This window comes from Podarcis tiliguerta (genome assembly GCF_965153285.1).
Source record: "Podarcis tiliguerta genome assembly, chromosome: 3".
Classification (NCBI taxonomy): domain Eukaryota; kingdom Metazoa; phylum Chordata; class Lepidosauria; order Squamata; family Lacertidae; genus Podarcis; species Podarcis tiliguerta.
Window position 1 is genome coordinate 11306283 of NC_139536.1, and position 18765 is coordinate 11325047.

General features: G+C 42.5%; 1 protein-coding gene across 2 annotated transcripts; it reads right to left on the bottom strand.

Annotated features, from left to right (window-relative positions):
* Positions 1-442: 442 nt before the first annotated feature.
* Positions 443-18401, bottom strand: CFAP36 (cilia and flagella associated protein 36). 2 transcript variants are annotated; one of them, XR_014509256.1, is made up of 11 exons: positions 17950-18293; positions 13855-13919; positions 12301-12402; positions 10832-10946; positions 9761-9848; positions 9463-9514; positions 7346-7454; positions 6355-6485; positions 3677-3841; positions 1114-1287; positions 443-565 (listed from the first exon to the last, which is right to left on the bottom strand). XR_014509256.1 is itself a non-coding variant. In XM_083432764.1 (10 exons), exons 1-10 carry the CDS (start codon positions 18068-18070, stop codon positions 1201-1203), a joined length of 1035 nt encoding a protein of 344 aa, XP_083288890.1. In that variant the 5' UTR covers positions 18071-18401; the 3' UTR covers positions 443-1200. The 2 variants fall into 2 exon arrangements, 1 of the variants encoding a protein (XP_083288890.1); XM_083432764.1 differs by having other exon boundaries at positions 443-1287; positions 17950-18401.
* Between the last annotated feature and the right edge of the window lie 364 nt (positions 18402-18765).

The window sequence follows — 18765 nt, forward strand, 5'->3', positions numbered from 1 at the left end:
CCCCAAACCCCCTAACAATTTTCTTCTTAAGCTCTATATGAGGTGGGGACATCTGGCCTGTCTCCAAGCTTTTATTGCAAAAGGACCCAACGCATTTGGTCTCTCATCTTCCATCCATTTTCAAAGACACTTGAGAGCTTTAAGAACACATGCAGGCCCTGCCCCACAAGTCACTTCTGTAGCAACAATCAGTGTTTTTTTTAATAGTTTAATGACATGGAAAGTTAGGAGCGTTCAAATATTGGCTGACAAGTACTGTGCAAGATGAAGCTCCTCCCTTTCGAGTTACACAATCTGCCTCAGGTGCTTTCTTCCCCCCTTCCACCTCCCTCCCCGCTTGTTATGGTGGGTCGCTTTTTGCCACAGGACAGCCCACATTTCAAATGCCTGGGGCCCTTCAACTGATTTTTTTTCCAAGAAAAAGATTACATCTGCCAACATGTCTCAGTTAAATACTATTTTAATAAAAAGTTACATGAAATGTGGATGAGCTGTGTTTCTTACTGTGTTGGAAATTGGTAGACGGTAGCCTTCTGGTGCCGGAAGCGCTGGGAGAGTGATTGTTCTGAATAAAGCACAAATAATAATGAATGGGTTCACTTAAAATATATGAAAATATATTAGCTTATTCTGTTTCTTCAGCCTGCTTCAAACATTACACAGCATATTTATACGTAGGCAAATTTACAGTGTGCCTACTTCTGCCCTGTAATTTGCAAGGTTGCCAAACTTCCGTCTCACAAGGCAATCTTGTGAGAAGGAAGGAACACTTGGAGCTCTATGCAGTTGATTTTAAACTTGACACTTCTACATTCATCTGTATATAAAATCAAAACAAGTTTAAACATTTTAATGTCAGTCTACCAATGTACTTTTGACAAAAGAACCGACAAATATTAAACCAAGCAAAGGAGTTACAGTGTTCACATTCAGCAATACATATTGGAATCGTAAGAATCTAAACTGCTGGATGCTTAATACTTTGGAACGACCAAGCCTACCTTTAAAAAAAAAAAGTAAAATAAATCATTACTTTTATCTAATTTAAGTCTATTTAAAAAAAAACCAAGAAAAAAGTTAATGTTTAATATAGAAAATCAAATTAATGCATACAATGTTTGTGAGCAAAGAATTCAGTTCATGGTTAAATATACTAAACAGTCATTCTTGTCCCCAACTCCTAGAAGCCGCTTCTCTGAACTATCGCTTATTAATAACTTCTTCTTTAAGTTTTGCTGCAAGGATTCTTTTCTTTAACAGCCTTTGCTCCTCCTCTTCTGTCATTCCCTAAAAATAAAAATGGGAAATTTTAAACTGCAATATCCTTTGCTAAGTTACACAGTACTATGCATTTCTATATAGACATACTTCCAATTTAATGTAACTTCGTCTCGGTTAAAGTGTGCATAAGATTTTAGCCCATCAAGTATGGAAGAATAATTTTGTATAACACATTGTAGGTTCAGCAGTTTGTAAGGCAAACGTGTTACGGAGCTCTTTTCAGTGTGACATTTAAGAGAGAGAAACCTGCACTCCTGACCAACGCAGAGACCTGGACATCCATGCTGGGGGCTGAGTCTAGGAGCACACCCAAACTGACCCTGTATCTTCTGAATAGCTATTCCCTGTTCTGCCTTCTGACTGACCAAGAGCACATCTCTCTTGCCTAGATTAAGTTTCAATGTGTTCACCTTCATCCAGCCTGTTACAGAGGACAGACATGGGCTTAGAACCTTGGGTGTTGGTGGAAAGAAATGCCTGGGTGTTGTCAGTATACTGTTGACACGTAACCCCAGAACGCACAACAGCCTCTCCCAAAGATTTCAAGTAAATGTTAAACAGCACGTGGGACAGAAGAGAACCCTGAGGGACCCCCAAGGCATCAAACAGGAGTCCCCTTCAACCACATTCTGGATTTGGCTCTCCGAAAAGGAGCAAGAGTCCATGTAAAACAGTGCCTCAAGTCCCATTCCAGCAAGGCAGCCCAGACGGATGCCATGGTCAATGGTATCAAAAGCCGCTGAGAGGTCCAGCAGAACCAACAGGGACACATGCCATGTGTGGGATAGTACTGCCCTAGCTAATAGTTGTCATCAGGATTGCGGCAAGAATGTGAAGCAGTCTGAACCATAGCTGTCAACTTACAGATTTGAAAATAAGGGGCCAGCAGCCTTGAAAATAAGGGACCAGGAGCCAAAATAAGGGATTTTAGACAGCCAGCTGAAATGCGAAGTTAAAAGGGACCAGATGATTTTGGAGAACAGCGCCGGTTTTTAGCCCTTCGTTTCCAGAGGTTGCTGCTCAAGACACCAGCCGATGAAACACTGCAATTAAATAACTACAAGCAGCAACCACTTTTCGTGCAAAACGAAGTCCAAGCTACGAAGATGCTGCTGGAGTTCTGTATCTTTTCTCTTGTGCTCCATCTGCAGCTCTCAATTCCATCAGGTGGGGTGGGAGGAAGGGGGGGGGAAATAGCGCCCAAAGTAAACCCGCAGATCAAACCATCTATGCTAGTCTACCACTACAAATCTACGGGAGAAGCGCTTGTGGTCCTTCCCTTGTAGCCATTGGAACACCTGCCCGCGCCTCCTCCTCTTCCTCCTTTCTCTGAACTGCTTTCTCTATGGTTGCCCTCACTCTCCTCTCAAGGCTCCTCAGCAATTCATAGGCCATTCCAGGCTGCCCATCTCATCCGGGTCCTTCGGCGGCACAGCCGCAGTACATCCTAGCAGGAGCGGCGGCGACGGGCAGAGGGGAGACCCCAGGCAGAGACGCTCAGTTCGGCGGCCCCGAGGAAGATGGCAGCAGAAGGGCCCGAGGCTCCTGCCAGTCCTGACGGGGAGGGGCTCCCAGGGCCGAGGCTGGTGAGGAGGCCAGAGGGGGACGGGCCGGGCAGCCAAGCAACACAGTTGGAGCCTCCCTGGCCGGCAGGGAGGGAGGGAGAGGAGCTGCTTCCTTTGAAACCCAGGAAATTTATGGGACATCCATCAATAAGGGACAGCAGTGGGACATGGCGCTGGGATAAAGGACTATCCCTCCAAATAAGGGACGCTTGACAGCTATGGTCTGAACACATGAATGTTATCTCACTTCCCACAGTTTACAATGCAGTCCTGAGTATGTCTACTCTAAAGTAAGTCTCACTAAGTTCAATAGGGCTTACTCTCAAGTAACTGCATAAAGGAGTGTAGCATAGTCAATGGCACTTTTATAGGCAAATTAAAAGTTCATGCTATTACATGCGTGCATGTGTTGGGCTATTCACACAGGCAGGTGTGAATCAGCTCACTGACCCTAGAGTGTACACTCTAGGTTTAGTGGCATATTAAAAGCAAGTGGCCCAGCTCTTTTTCCCTTTTCGTGCATCAACTCTCTACTATGCAAGTATTACTGTAAGGATGTTTAGCATGTCTGTTTACCGTCGTTGCTTTCTTAGCTCCCATTTCAACTCTGTTAGGAATTGTGGAAACAGGCTTGTTGCCTTAACTAGATGAGGAACTAAGCACAGACCTACTTATACTCTGAATACTGAGCAGTTGTGCTAGGATGCAGCCCTGCCCTCTGCCCACTCCACTACTAAACAGTGCTATTCAAAGCATCAGTTTGGAACTGCACATAGCCCTGCATTTCTCCAATGCAGACTGGCTGGTTAGAATATTCTCTCCTCTCTTACCTCCTTAGAAGGTAACAGCTCTTCTTTCTGCTCTGTACTTTGTGGTGGTGGCGGCGGCGGCATATTAGTTTTGGACTCCTTCTTCAAAGCCATCAATGCATCTCGTTTCTGCTTTAGATAGTCTTCACGCTCCCTGAGCTCTTGTGCTCCAAGTTCTGATAGTTTCTGGTAAGTAGAATATAAAAGGCAGATTTATTGCATAGTTTCTGTAATGTATTTTTTATCCAATTAGATATTTGTGAATAAAACTATATATAGTCCCAACAAAATAGAAAAACAAAAGAGATGAAGGACAAGCATGTTTGTTTACAATGTACCGTATTTTTTACTCTCTAAGACGCACTTTTTGCCTCCTAAAAAGGAAGGGGAAATTCGCTTAAGGAGCGAATGCAGGCTGCGCAGCTATCCCAGAAGCCAGAACAGCAAGAGGGATTGCTGTGCAGCAATCCCTCTTGCTGTTCTGGCTTTTGGGATAGCCATGCGAAGCTTCTTCAGGGCAGGGGGAGTGTTCCTCCTGCTGCCCTGAAGAGGCTTTGCGTTGCTTTCACTGAAGCCAGAACAGAGTATTTTTTTTCTTGTTTTCCTCCTCCAAAAATTAGGTGTGTCTTATGGAGCGAAAAATATGGTGTTTATCACAAGTAGTAATTTGATGCTACCCCGCTCCAAAAAAAGGATTCCACCAGGGGCCTTGCACTTTAATTGCTGCTGTGTTTCAGTAGCCTTTAAGCAAGTAGAAAGGGAGGTCTGGAGCAAGCCACAGGCAGAAAGAGAACATCAAGCACTCTGGATTGATTTAGTCTAAGCTAGAGAAGAATTGACGCAGGTGGCGCTGTGGGTGAAACCACAGAGCCTAGGGCTTGCCAATCAGAAGGTCAGTGGTTCAAATCTCTGCGACAGGGTGAGCTCCCGTTGCTCGGTCCCTGCTCCTGCCAACCTAGCAGTTCAAAAGCACGAAGTGCAAGTAGATAAATAGGTACCGCACCGGTGGGAAGGTAAACGGCGTTTCCGTGCGCTACTCTGGGGTTCTCCAGAAGCAGCTAAGTCATGCTGGCCACATGACCCAGAAGCTGTACGCCAGCTCCCTCGGCCAGTAAAGCGAGATGAGCGCTGCAACCCCAGAGTCGTCCACAACTGGACCTAATGGTCAGGGGTCCCTTTATCTTAGAGAAGAATTGAGGGAGCAGGTACCATTCATTTTCTAATGTGGAACATTGTTATGAACTATGGTAGCATCACTAGTGACATGCAAGCCACAATATTTTTTGCAGTGCACACGTTCACCGGTTTTGTACATTATGCAGAGCAGACTAAGGCTTGCTACCAGGTGTACAGTCAATTGGGAGTCACAGTTGGTCCTTGCTGCCTGATAAGTGTATCTGATGAGTAAGCATGCTTGACACACTTACACTTTACATGTTTAATGTACACCTAAAAAGAAAAAGTAGTACTTTCTTTTCTAAATTCTCCAAGGCATATAAAGGCTCACCTGGAAGGGATTTCATAATGAGCTTCTTTCAAATTAATACAAGAGGGAAAATGTATATACCAAATAGTCCCTAATCGTCTGCATACAGATACACTGACAGACCTATCTTTAGTCAGAATATACTACTGAATATACTATGTGTGAAAGGAGCAGGGAGACTGCAGGATATATTACATTTTCAAGACCTTCTGCAAAGATGCCATAAACACAGGAATGCATGATTGCTGGACTCAGATTTCCAGAAGTTACATTCTCTTTTAAAAGATATAAAACTGACATATGAACAACAGATGGCTTCTTAATTCAACTCAGCTGAACTGTTTAATTAGGTCTGCCCTATCCTGCCACGTGACCAACAACAGACCACATCATCAACACGCTTCTTACTCTCTTAAAAAGAGAATGAACAATGGAATTTAAATTCAATCTCTGAGTACATTTATTCTAAATCTAGTTACAACTACATATTTTTTTCCTACAAAATTTAAGGTCAGTTTGTAGCATGTGCCCTTTTAAAAGTGTTGGGGCAGACAGTGTCTCATTAACATTTATGCTGACACATACTTTGTTGTGTATGGAGTTGTGTTTCATAGTAAATCAAATTTCCTTAGAATGTCTGAATATTGCTGAAATGTGTCGAAAGTCAAATATCTATATCTAAAAAACTAAAATCATCCTCCTCCTCCATAAAAGTCTAGTTACCCATCCTACTCATTCCTTGTGATTGTGCTATTCATTTTTGCTTTCTACGCAGAGTTCCTTTTCCTTCTCGTATTCTACTGACTTCCTGGCATCTGGCTTCTCCCATTAGCACATTTAAACTCCTGACAAAACTCTTCACTCTGACATTCTAACTGATTTTGCACATCGATTCCACTCTCCTTACCTTCTATCTTCCTAAGATTGTAACTCTGAAGTTAGATATTTTTCTTGTTTTCATTTTATATACGGCACCTAGTTCTTGTGATGTTCAGTAAATGATATTCCAATGGTTCAAGCCAGCATTTCTCAACAGGGTGCACCCCCAGATGATTTGAACTACAACTCCCATCATGCCTGAACACTAGGCACCAAGCTGGGGAACCCTAGATCACACTTTCTAAATATTTATACACAACTATACCATACAAAAAGTACATACTAGCTACTAAATAATAATAGTTATCTTAAATGAAGTGAGCATTCAGCTTACACGTCCTTCAGTCCCCACTTGCTTTGCTACACATTCAGAGCCATTCCCTATGGTTTTCTTCCGACTCTCTTCCTTCAGTTTGGCAGAGGGCAGTTCCCGGGTAGGTAAGTGTTTGTGTTTTGCCTCTCGACCTAAATTTACATTGAAAGGAAATAATCCATCATACGTTCATCATACTAATACAAATCAAAGGTAAGGGATCTTTGTCCCTTGATGGATTTTAACCAAAGAGCAAGAATTTTAAAAACAGTTCTTCATTTCCTAATGGCTTCCCAAATACTAATATTTTATGGTTTGTATTCCAACTAAGTCCACTACATTAAATGAGACTACTCTAACTTAACCATTTCCATTAACTTCACTAGGTCTTCTGAGCAGAAAGAACATACAAAATAAACACTGTGAAGTGCTTTACCCATCAAAAACAAAATACCAGGTTTTATTCAGTGTTCACTGTGTTTTTCATCTTCAGTTCTGAATGTTTGAGGTCTGTTCTCTGGTTTATTACATCAAGTGGGACTGAGCCTTAAGAGGAAAGCAAGAGCAAGGTCTTCTGTTGAGACTTAGACATTTCCTGTCTGAGCTGCAGGGAGAGCTGCATGGCCTGCTTGAAGACCTCTTGACATCCTTGAAGCAATACCATTTACAGTAAGAATAACTGTTTCTTCTCCCCATCCCAATTTCCTCTGGAGCATGTCAGGTGCTATTGCTCTTGGGATGAACTGACAGCTGGGTTTTGCTCATGCTTAGAGTTTGAACAATTGCTATAGCAGGTTTCCAAAGAGCCTCTGCTTTTCATTTTTCAAACATACAACACAAAGTCCAACTGAAGCATCAAAATTCTTCCCTCCCAGCATTCCCATTTAAATGTCAATTCCCATTTATTTATAATATTTTATGACCACCCAATCCAAAGTCGTGAGTGGTTCACACCAAGTTATGCTGTATATTTTTTCATCTCTGTATTTTAGATACTTGCAGATAATCATACCTGATGAATGTTTTGTAGTATGGTCAGCAGGCTCTTTAGTTCCTGCACTTTCACTCAGATGTCCTGGAGATTTGTGTGCACCATCAGATGATTTCTGTTTCTCATGTGACTATATATTTAGGGGGGGGGGGGGGGGGAGAGATAATAGAACAGTATCAACTACTGCACTCAAGACACTAAAAACAAGTACAGTAAAAACCACATATAGCTTTTCACATTCTTAGAGCTACTAAAACATGGTTTTTGACAAATGCTATTTATTTAACAAAATTATGCTCTCACAAATTAATTAGGTAAGTGTGCTTGATCTCAATTAAAACATGAGAAGTTGTGTGTGTTCTGCTATTGCTATACTTTAACCCAACTTTAAAATCATCCTTATGATCTTCTCCACTCATGTATGGGAAATGGATGGCGGCTAACAGATTGAGGTTGAATCTTGACAAGACAGAAGTACTGTTTTTGCGGGACAGGAGGCGGGCGGTTGTGGAGGACTCCCTGGTCCTGAATGGTGTAACTGTGCCCCTGAAGGAACAGGTGCACAGCCTGGGAGTCATTCTGGACTCACAGCTATCCATGGAGGCACAGGTCAATTCTGTGTCCAGGGCAGCTGTTTATCAGCTCCATCTGGTACACAGGCTGAGACCCTACTTGCCCGCAGACTGTCTCACCAGAGTGGTGCATGCTCTGGTTATCTCTTGCTTGGACTACTGCAATGCGCTCTATGTGGGGCTACCTTTGAAGGTGACCCGGAAACTACAACTAATCCAGAATGCGGCAGCTAGACTGGTGACTGGGAGTGGCCGCCAAGACCATACAACACCGGTCTTGAAAAACCTACACTGGCTCCTAGTCCGTTTCCGAGCACAATTCAAAGTGTTGGTGCTGACCTTTAAAGCCCTAAACAGCCTCGGTCCAGTATACCTGAAGGAGCATCTCCACCTCTATCGTTCTGCCCGGACACTGAGGTCCAGCATCGAGGGCCTTCTGGCGGTTCCCTCACTGAGAGAAGCCAAGCTACAGGGAACAAGGCAGAGGGCCTTCTTGGTAGTGGCATCCGCCCTGTGGAACGCCCTCCCACCAGATGTCAAAGAGAAAAATAACTACCAAACTATTAGAAGATATCTGAAGGCAGCCCTGCTTAGGGAAGCTTTTAATGCTTAACAGGTTATTGTATTTTAGTTTTTTGTTGGAAGCTGCTCAGAGAGGCTGGGGAAACCCAGCCAGATGGGAGGGTATAAAGAATAAATTATTATTAAATTATTATTATTATAAGCTCCCCGCTTCAGTCTCCCCATTACACATATCCAAAAGACCTCTCAGAGAGTGAGGGGCCCTCTAGATGCCACCACATAAGGCACTATTGCTACCGTTAAGCCAAAATAACTACCACTTCCTCTGTGCTTTCTGGGAGGAGGCGCTCATATTCATGCATATGTATTGCTGGCATATAAGCACCAGGAACACGCTAAAAAATATGAATGGAGAAAACAGCAATACTCTATTAGTTGCTGTTGCAACCTCTAAAGCGCATTCAAAGTGAGGCACATACAAGACAGGCATTAATTCCACTCCAGATAAACACCCTTGAATGAGACACTAACTTTCCCACCCAATAGGACAAGGCTGTTCTCATGGCTCTTAACAGACATCCTGACAAATTGATCTCAGAATGCTGCGTGTCTTCCATATGGAATCTCTCCTGCCACCCCCAAATGTTGTCTACCTTCATCATCAGGGCCTGTAGATGATTAGCTATATATTTTTCCACTGCAGCACCATCTATCACCTACTTTGTGATTCATTAAAAATAGTCTTTACTTCAGAATATTTTCTCACACCATCATCAGTCAGCTTCCTGAACGATTTGCTCAGTAGCGTGATAAAGGGACACTCATCATATCCATGTCATCAAGTTCACAAAAGAAAAAAGGGAAAAGAAATGAGAGTTGCAAAGAAAGCATATGTAGCAGGGATATGCTGGTAATTTTATTAAGCCACCAAAGCTTGATGGGAAGCATGTGTATTTGATGGAAGGCTGGATTTATAGAGCTATAATTAAATAATAACATCACTACATTCACAGAGTAGATTAATTCAATTGAACCTCAGCATACCTCATTGGTTCTTTTCCTTTCTTGCTCCAGATCATATTCTTCCTTTGACTTTCTGCAAAACAGAATAGGAGGGAACATGCAGTTCAACAGTTCAGTTATTTATCTGCTCACTCACAATGCAAGAACAACGAGCAGCCTCTCCTGACAGTCAAAATGTGCCCAATTTTGGGGATCCCTCCTTTTCCCCTCAACCACTTATGTCCCAGCCCATGAAATTCAGGAGCTTCTCCCAATTCTCAGAACAGGCACTTGGGGGGCACAATTTGTTAGAGAAACAAAACAAAAAGGTTATTTTTACCTGAGAACCTCCCTTAATATTTTCATTTCCTCTTCTTCAATTTCAGTATATGCATCAGACCCATCTGTCAAACAATCAGGTAGCACACCTGTTTAAAAAAGAAACAAAGAAAGAGGAGTAAAGGAGGATGACATTCAGTTTTCCACAAATGAAGTACAAGCTGTTATCCGATTGTCAAAATGTGCACAGAAACTTGAACTTTTAGAAGTGATTATTTTTAGGTGATTTCCACAGGAATTATCTCCATATGTGTAAAATAAAAAAGACATTTTTTACAGAAAACTTGGAAGATTATTAAAGAAAGAGATTGGAAACTCAAGCATCTGTAGCAACATCTTGAACTCTGTTTGAATCCCACATAACAAACCTAACAGACAATTTTACGGTTGGCTTAAAAGAAATATGAAACAGATAACAGAAAAACGGCATTTCAATTAATAGATATTGCTTCATACAAACTCAGTCAAGTAAGAGAACTATCCATCATTTAAGTCCTTCCCTGCCCCTCTTTTCCAAATGACTGAAACCCAGCTCCTTCAAGAATGGAGGAGAAAGGGAATTATGTACAGTAGATGCTTTTCAACTATCCCCAGCTGCCCTGTGGGATAACCAAGGTACAAATAACTTGGAAAAAGCAGAGTATGTAATTCAGCGCCCCTCTCATTTTGGGCTGCTCATTTGAGCATCGACTGCAGCAACAGGAAGGAGGAGAACAAGAAAAACCCAGAAAGAGCTCACCTTAGTCCCTTCACTGGGGAGTAAATGACAGATCCTTCTAGCCTATCTTCTTCCTCTGATTATCTTCCTGCCTTCACACTTTCCCTTCTCTGCTCCTCATTGCCTTTTCAAAATATTTTTTTCTTTTTGCCCTCTTAGCCTTCAGTATTTTGCCCCTTTAATGCCATTCTTTCAACTCCCTTGCTGTTGTGTCTCATGCCCCTTTTGACCACTTACCCATGCCTTATTGAGCCCGCTGAAGCCCCCTGGCTCAGAAAAACCTGAAGCCACCCCTGGTCTCAGCAAATGAAGAGATGAAATGGGAAGACAAGTTTCTCATTGGCCGCTACTCACCATTTCTTTCCTGAATTATTCTTATGGCTTGCAATTGCATTTCAATATTTTTCTGGACCATCATCTCTTTAAACAACCTGAAATCTTCAGCTGCCAATACTGGCTGCAAGATGGCCTGTGTGATGAAAGATGTTTTATAATAATTTAATAATAATAATAATAATTTATTATTTATACCCCGCTCATTTGTTTAAATCTTACAGAGCAAACAAATTTGCAATCTGATCAATTGTTTTAAAAGGCTCAAGTCCTACATTACTGCAATAGTCTAAATTTAGGGAGGAAAGTTCTGTAAAAGTTATTGTACCACCACCTACACGGCTTTATAGCTTTCCTCCTATACCACCTTACATAGTAGTAAACCCCACAGAATCGATGAAAGTTACTTCTGATAAGATATTAAGACAGGACTGCATTGTCCTTTACCCAAGTATTCCTACAAATCAAGACTACAGTCATACCTCATGTTGCGTCCGCTTCAGGTTGCATTTTTTTGGGTTGCGGACTGCCAAAACCCGGAAGTACCGGAATGGGTTACTTCCGGGTTTCGGCAGTCGCACATACGCAGAAGCGCTAAATCGCACTTTGTGCATGCGCAGAAGCACTGAATCGCAGACGCGGGTTGGGAGCGCTGCGTGTTGCGAACGTGCATCCCACACAGATCACGTTCGCAACCCGAGCGTCCACTGTATATATAATATTGAAATATGGGAAATCATCTGGTCTCTCTCATGGGAAGGTATGCAAATACCTGTTTCCAGGAGGTTACAATAATGAACCAGAACTAGGGAATCTCTGGCCCTCCAGGCCTCTCTATTCAGCCTCCCTCCAACTGGCAGCCTAAGGCACAGCCATAGCTTGCTCTTACTGCATCAATACTTACTGTATGTGCTCATATGTGCCTGCAGAAACACTTAGTGTTTGCAACTGTCCTGGATAGTAAGAAGTATTTTTAATTAGTATATTGTTTAATTGTGCTGCATGTTAATATCATAATAATGTGCAACACTGAGTAATGAGTGCATCCTGAGTAAGCAGGTAGTGCAACTACAAAACCAGAAACTGGCAATAACACGCCAGCACCCCTTGCACCTGATCCTATGTGCTTTTTCACCACTGCCCTGGAACCAAACCACAGGTAACTTGCTAAGACACTTTCATCATTAGTATTCCACTAGTTAACTTTTTTCTCAGCTTCTGGATGAAAGTTGAATGACAAGGGCTGCAATCTTAAACATACTGTTAAACATGAGCTCTGTTACCTTCAATGCTCATTCTTTTTAGCCCGTTGACTTGTAATTTGTGAGGTTTTATATATAGAAAGCATGCATTCTGTTAAACTGAAACATCACTGTGTGTGCTTGACACAGGAGGGTTGTTTTTTTTAAATACAAATGAAAATATATACAAAGGGAACACAATCACCTATCTCCAGGATTGTTTTTTAACTTTGCTAAAAGAAAATTTACCTGTGAGGTACGAGTCTTGGCAAGAGGAGACATACAAGCTTCCTGGAATTTGTCTTCATTGATACCAACTTCTTTAAGGTAACTGTCTAACAACTTTTCAACCTGCAAAAAATGGATGGCGGAAAAGATTATTCCACAATTCTCTATAGCCTTGAACCTTACCCCCTTCCTTTAAACTGGGCTATAAATATTTATTTATTTATAATAAATAATGTAAGTCATTGTACATAAGTTAGTTTACATGGTTTGCTGCTGCCAAGTTTCCCTATTTCTCTTAATTTATATAGCAGAATATATGTGCGTGATGTTTTACAAAATACAGGGGTACATCCCTGGAATTTGAGATTTGCAATCAATAAAGGGAAAACAACAGTGGAAGAGGAGAGAAAGAAAGTGGAAGGAATAAGGGAAATAATATGTGATGATTTCAGTTGCACTTGCTTAGGCTTATCTACAATACAGAATAGGAATTATGGGGGTTGTCCCAAAGGTTTAATGAAAAAGTGGATTTTGAGGAGGAATCTGAATGAAGAGATATGGAAATGCAGAGGGGGCAGTTCAAGGCCCAGGGATCAATAATGCAGAAATAATGAAGGCCTTTGGAGAATACCCAGACAGTTAAGGGGTGGTGGTGCTGTGTAAGCAATCATAGGCAGTAATGTATTGGGATGTAAGTGGAGAAAAGGGGGACAAGGCCAAAAAAGTGCTCAGGTATATAGTTATCACTGTGCATTACTAAGATACTATGGATGCTTCCAGATGAGGACTTAATATCACAAACAGGCTGTTCATATCATGGTTTATGTCTGCGTAATTGGCTTACTAGTTTTCCCACATTCCATTTTTTCAGTTACAGACTTTAGTTGCTATTCAGCCATTTGCCACCCACTAGTGAGCTTGGCGGAATGTTCTCTTGTGCTGTCTTTTTCTTGTTGCTCCCCCCTGTCACTCCTCTCCAACCCTCCACTACTTTTTTCCAGTTTAGGTACAACTGCTGCTAATATTCTTGCTGTGATGGGAACACAACAAATATAAATAATTCTAAATGGTCTGAAACAGCAGGACTTGGATGTGCCAGGTTATGACATAATTCAAAACAAAGCACAACAGGAGCTCACTCCTAACTTCTTATTTTCAGACTCACAGGAGCAATGAGCCATAGTTTTAATCTTTAGAAAGAAAAGAATGGCTATAGAAATGATTGGCTGAATGGGATGAAAGCAGGAAAAAAGATGCAGCCAATTGCTTTTGATTGCAGTCATACAACCACAGCAATATCAAGTTCTGGCTATAAAGGCTCAGCACAAAATAAAAGGATACAGTTTCTTCAATCTAGAGCACCTGCAACAAACTAGGGCAATGATAACTAAGCACAATGCAAAGACTCAAAGATGGCAGAACAATAGCTCTTTTACATTAAACCATTACTCAGCTAATTTTCAAAAAATGTAATACTCATAGGAATATATAAGTTGTCAGAAGTGGTGCACAAACCATTCCTGTTTCAATAGCACATTTTTCTTAAAAAGTGAAAGTGAAACAACCACTACTCACCAGAGCTTTATATTCCTGATGAATCTCAGTGTAAGACAGCTTGCTTTCTTCTTCTTCATCAAAAACTAAGGAGACAAGTTTTACTTTTCTTTAAAATGTGAATTCTCAAATAAAGTTTCCAAAATAATCTGCAACTAGAATAATCTGCAACTTTCCAAATGACATTCCTAGTACAGTGGTACCTCAGGTTACATACACTTCATGTTACAGACTCTGCTAACCCAGAAATAGTGCTTCAGGTTAAGAACTTTGCTTCAGGATGAGAACAGAAATCGTACTCCGGCGGCCCGGCAGCAGCAGGAGGCCCCATTAGCTAAAGTGGTGCTTCAGGTTAAGAACAGTTTCAGGTTAAGAACGGACCTCCGGAACAAATTAAGTACTTAACCCGAGGTACCACTGTATAATGAAATTTATCTAAATAAAAAGGTAAGACCATCCATAACATTAGATGGCCAATCCAACAGGCAATTGTGTCTCACTTCCAGATTAATTACATCCTCCATGACACACCCACCCCTCTGCTTTCTTCTCTTCTACTGGCATATAACACCTCTGCCCACTCAGCTCCTCAAGCTACTTTTTCTGCCTTATTCTTACTTATACCTACTAGCGGTATGTATTAACCACAAGATTCCCTTTGGGCCCAAGTTCAGCATTTCTAAACACATTCCAACTCAGTCCAAGGTGCTTCATGGGCTGCCAATTCAGCTCAGGGTCCACCTAAGCCTTCCACATCCCCCATCTTTCCATTTGTGATTGGGATTTTTTTTAAGGCCATAACTCCCCCCCCCCCCTTAACAGACCTGGATGGAACTTGCAAGCATTCTCACCCCCTCCACAGTGAGGAAAGCCTGCAGTGGTTTTCCTGCAAGGGCAACCAGCACAGTTTTAGTGTAAGTAACAAGAGGAAATGCATAATTTCTCCTGGTGTTTTGTGTCCAGATGTTCTGCAAACTGAGAGTAAGAAACAGACCAAATTGTGGACAGACAGGTCCAAGAGCCTTTGTGCTAGGTTTCTTTAAAACTGATTTTCAGGTGGGAAGAACTAGAAGAGATTTGATTTCCAAGTACAATTATTCCTTCTGATTACAAGCTTGACCTGTCAGTCAAAGTGGAACTTTCCCTCTTCCCACTCTGATGTTTGATCTCCCTCTTCCAATCCACCCTGGCATTATGATAAGCTTAGAGACATTACTGTCGCTTTCAGCAAATGCTTATCTACAACATTTTTTGAATGTCTGGATTGCTTATGCATCACACAGCATTTCAGGGCACCCCATCTCTACCTTGTACAGATCCTACTTTGTTTCTGACAAGCCCAAAATCCCTCCACAGTAACAACTTTGCCTTGGGAGTCAGCTGAATCTGGACACCCCTACTATTAACCCCTCTACTTCCAGCAAATTATATCTATTCCGAGCATCCTCAGCAATGAAATCCATAAGTCTACCCTTCTTTTCAGCAATCCAGGTAGGATCTTGATGCACAGTTTGGAAAATCCCAAATCATAAATTTCACTCAAAATTTACACAAAGAAACTAGAACACTGTTTCAATCAGCAGCCCTAGGCAACAATATACTTCAGTTTAACAACACCTGATGTAAGGATAGCTGTCTGTATGGATAATAGAGTAATACAGTAACAATATAATAGTCTACAAAAAAGCCAGAAGTGCTCTGATGAAAATTCAGCTAACTTCTACGACACTCAGAATAAGCAAATCATTCCCAAAACAAAGTGGTTGTTAACGGAGGCCTAACAAAGATTCAGTTTCATGTTGCCCGCAGGAAAGACATACAGTCGTACCTTGGAAGTCGAACGGAATCTGTTCCAGAAGTCCGTTCGACTTCCAAAACGTTCAAAAACAAAATCGTGGCATCTGATTGGCTGCAGGAAACTCCTGCAGCCAATCAGAAGCCGTGGTAGCCTCACTGGACATTCGGGATCCAAAAGAACATTCGCAAACCGGGACCCAAAACATCCGAGTTCCAGGGCGTTTGGGATCCAAGGTACGGCTGTACTTCAAATGGAATAACTGAGAAGTATTTTGAGGCAGTTCAAAATGTTTCCAGCTAACAAAAAAGAAAGCCTAAAAGAAGTAAATGCTTCCTTCTGTTCCCCATTGATCTTCAGTGAGCCATCTGCTAAAGAATTGTGAGGTTATAGAGCTCCCCTTTCCCCCCTAAGAATCCAACAAAAATAAGCTGACTGACTAGATTTCGGAAGGGTGTCTACTAACTGCATGCTATATATTTGGAATCAGCTGGTCCCTAATGAACTTAGACAAGGCTGAAAACTTACTTTAAGAGGGCTTTCTCTGAAGTTTGATGCAGCTATTTTACACTGTATACGCAATTTGTATATTTTGATGTGTTTTAAGATCTGCTTTTAAATTGCTATGTATATATTTATTGCTAATATATTATGTTTTCTGAAATACACAACTTCAGAAACATTTCTTGGGAAGCAATTTAAACATTTTAAAAATAACTAAATTATCTATCAAATTGCATCTCATTGTATGTAGGTGATTGACCCCACTACAGGCTCAAGATTAAACAATGTAGCTGCAGAATTTTTTTAATAGGGAGACCTCTCTGAAATTAAGAGCCAGCAACTCACATTTTAACAAGGATGAACAATCTTAAAAACCTTTATTTTACAAAATAAATCAGCCCAATCCTGCTGTAGCCACGCATGCTTAAAAATGCCATGAACAGCTTCAGAACAATGGAAATGCCTACTCTACGGAAAGCAAGAAACAGCAGACATACATGCACATTCCAAACTCATGTTCAGTTAATACCCATACTCCTTGATCCAGCAAAGCAATAAACACATGGACAACCTGTTTACATATGCAGATGTCTTAAACTGGATTTGTCAAAGTCTGTTTAAATTTGCTCTTCAAACAAAATACTTCAGGAAACTTTTAAAGGGCTGCATAAACACTTCTTCATCCAGATTTGTAAATAAAACTAATATAATCCTGGATTCCAAACATTCCCTTTCTTGCCCACTTCACAAAATTCATATCCTCTAGTCTAGCTAGTACCTGCCTCCAGCTTTTCTAGGAATGTTCCAACCAGAACAGAGCTAACAACAGTAAGCTATCTCCCACCAAAAGAATTAAGAGTCATAAAAAGTAGCTGCCTCAGCAAAATGCAATAGTGACTCAGTGCAAAAGCTATTAAAGCCTGTAAGGTGCATGGATAGAGAAGCTCAACATGAAAAGGTTCTGGGAGATTTGACAGCTCTGTAATTCTGATGTCATATCTTCATAGCAACTTCACTGAATTCTGTGTGATTCTCTACTTAAGGGATTTTAGGACCTCCTACGCATACACCAGAAATCTACAAAATAACCAATATGTGCACAATCCAGTCCAAAATAAAGGCGCACCCCCCTTTTTTACATCCCAACAGAAACGTCACTTGGGGTTTTTTGTTCCAACGGGTTTGACACGTGCACTTAATTTTGCTTTTGGAGGGGGTACAACCGCAAGCGTGCTACAACGATGGGAATTTTATTTTTACGTCTCAGTATATAGCCAATGGGCATCCCAATGGAGTATGAGCACGAATCACACAACTGCAAAGCGAAAGATTGTTACCTGCATCAGGCCAGAGGGGGGAAATCTACAATGTCCAGAATTTTATTTAAAAAAACATCCCTTCTGGTCAGCATCCCTGGAGGGTTTGGCACTTGCACTATCCGGAAAGGATTTCACTTTTACGCGCTTTGAAGGGATTTCGTTTCTAAGCGCCCTTGAGAACGGAATCAGCCCCAATTAAATAATAATAACGACGAACATTCCCGCAGCCTCCCCTGGTCCCTAAGGGCCACTGGGCCTCTTTACATACATTTCTGAGGGGACGAGACGACGACGACACAAAAACAGATTTTTAAAACCGGGGAGGACGAAGACTGCAGGGAGATTCCCCTCAGGGGAATGAGGGGATAAAGGCTGTGAGGGAAGGATACGCTTATTTTCTTATTTCCTTATATCCTGCCTTTCCTCCCATATATTAATGGGAGGTGGTTCTCTACCCGCCCGCCCCCAGAGCCGCCCCCCGCCCCGGTCGCTTCTCACCCTCGCACTTGTGCTCCACGAACTCCAGGATGGGGATGGACCAGGCGGGGCTGCGGAGGAAGCCGGCGATGCTGTCTACCACCCACTCCACCTCCGCCTCCGCCTCCCCCTCGGCCGCCATCTCATCTCCCCTCCCCTCTCTCCCTCACAGGCTCCCTCACGAAACACGGGTGCGCGCCCGCGCGCGCGGCCTTCGAGGGGCGGGCGGGAAAAGAAGGCGAAGGGGGAAAGGCGGGCGGGGGGAAGAAGAAAGAAAGAACCGCAAGGGCCTCACGCAAGGCGGCGGTTGGGCGGGCGGGGGGTTCGGTTCCCGTCACTATGGCAACCGCCGTCACGGAACGGGCAGCGGGGAGGAGGGAAAGGAAGCGCGAGCGCACGTATTGTTACGCACGCGCGTGCGCGCGGTTGCGGCGACGCTACCCCGCCCTCCTAAGGAGCAATCCAGTCACGCGCTCTCGCGCTCGCTCGCTTTCTCCGGCCGCGGTGACGCGAAGGCGCATGCGCGTCGCGTTCGAAGTGGGGCTTCGTGTTCCCGTTATGTGTAAATCGAAAAACGTCAGTGTCCAACCGCCCGCTGCGGGGCGCGCGAGGTTCGGCGGCAAACATTGGGGGGGGGGGGAGCTTGCCCCTATTGCTTCGTGTATATATATGTGTGTTGCTGATAAAGGAAATTAGGAAATAAAGCCCCCTAAGCGGTACCTTCCCATCCTCGCAATGACTTTACGCGGCAAATATTGGTTTATGGAACTCATTAGCACACACAAAAACCACACCCCTCAAATTATGTGAGTACAGTACATCAGACAGGGCATGGCT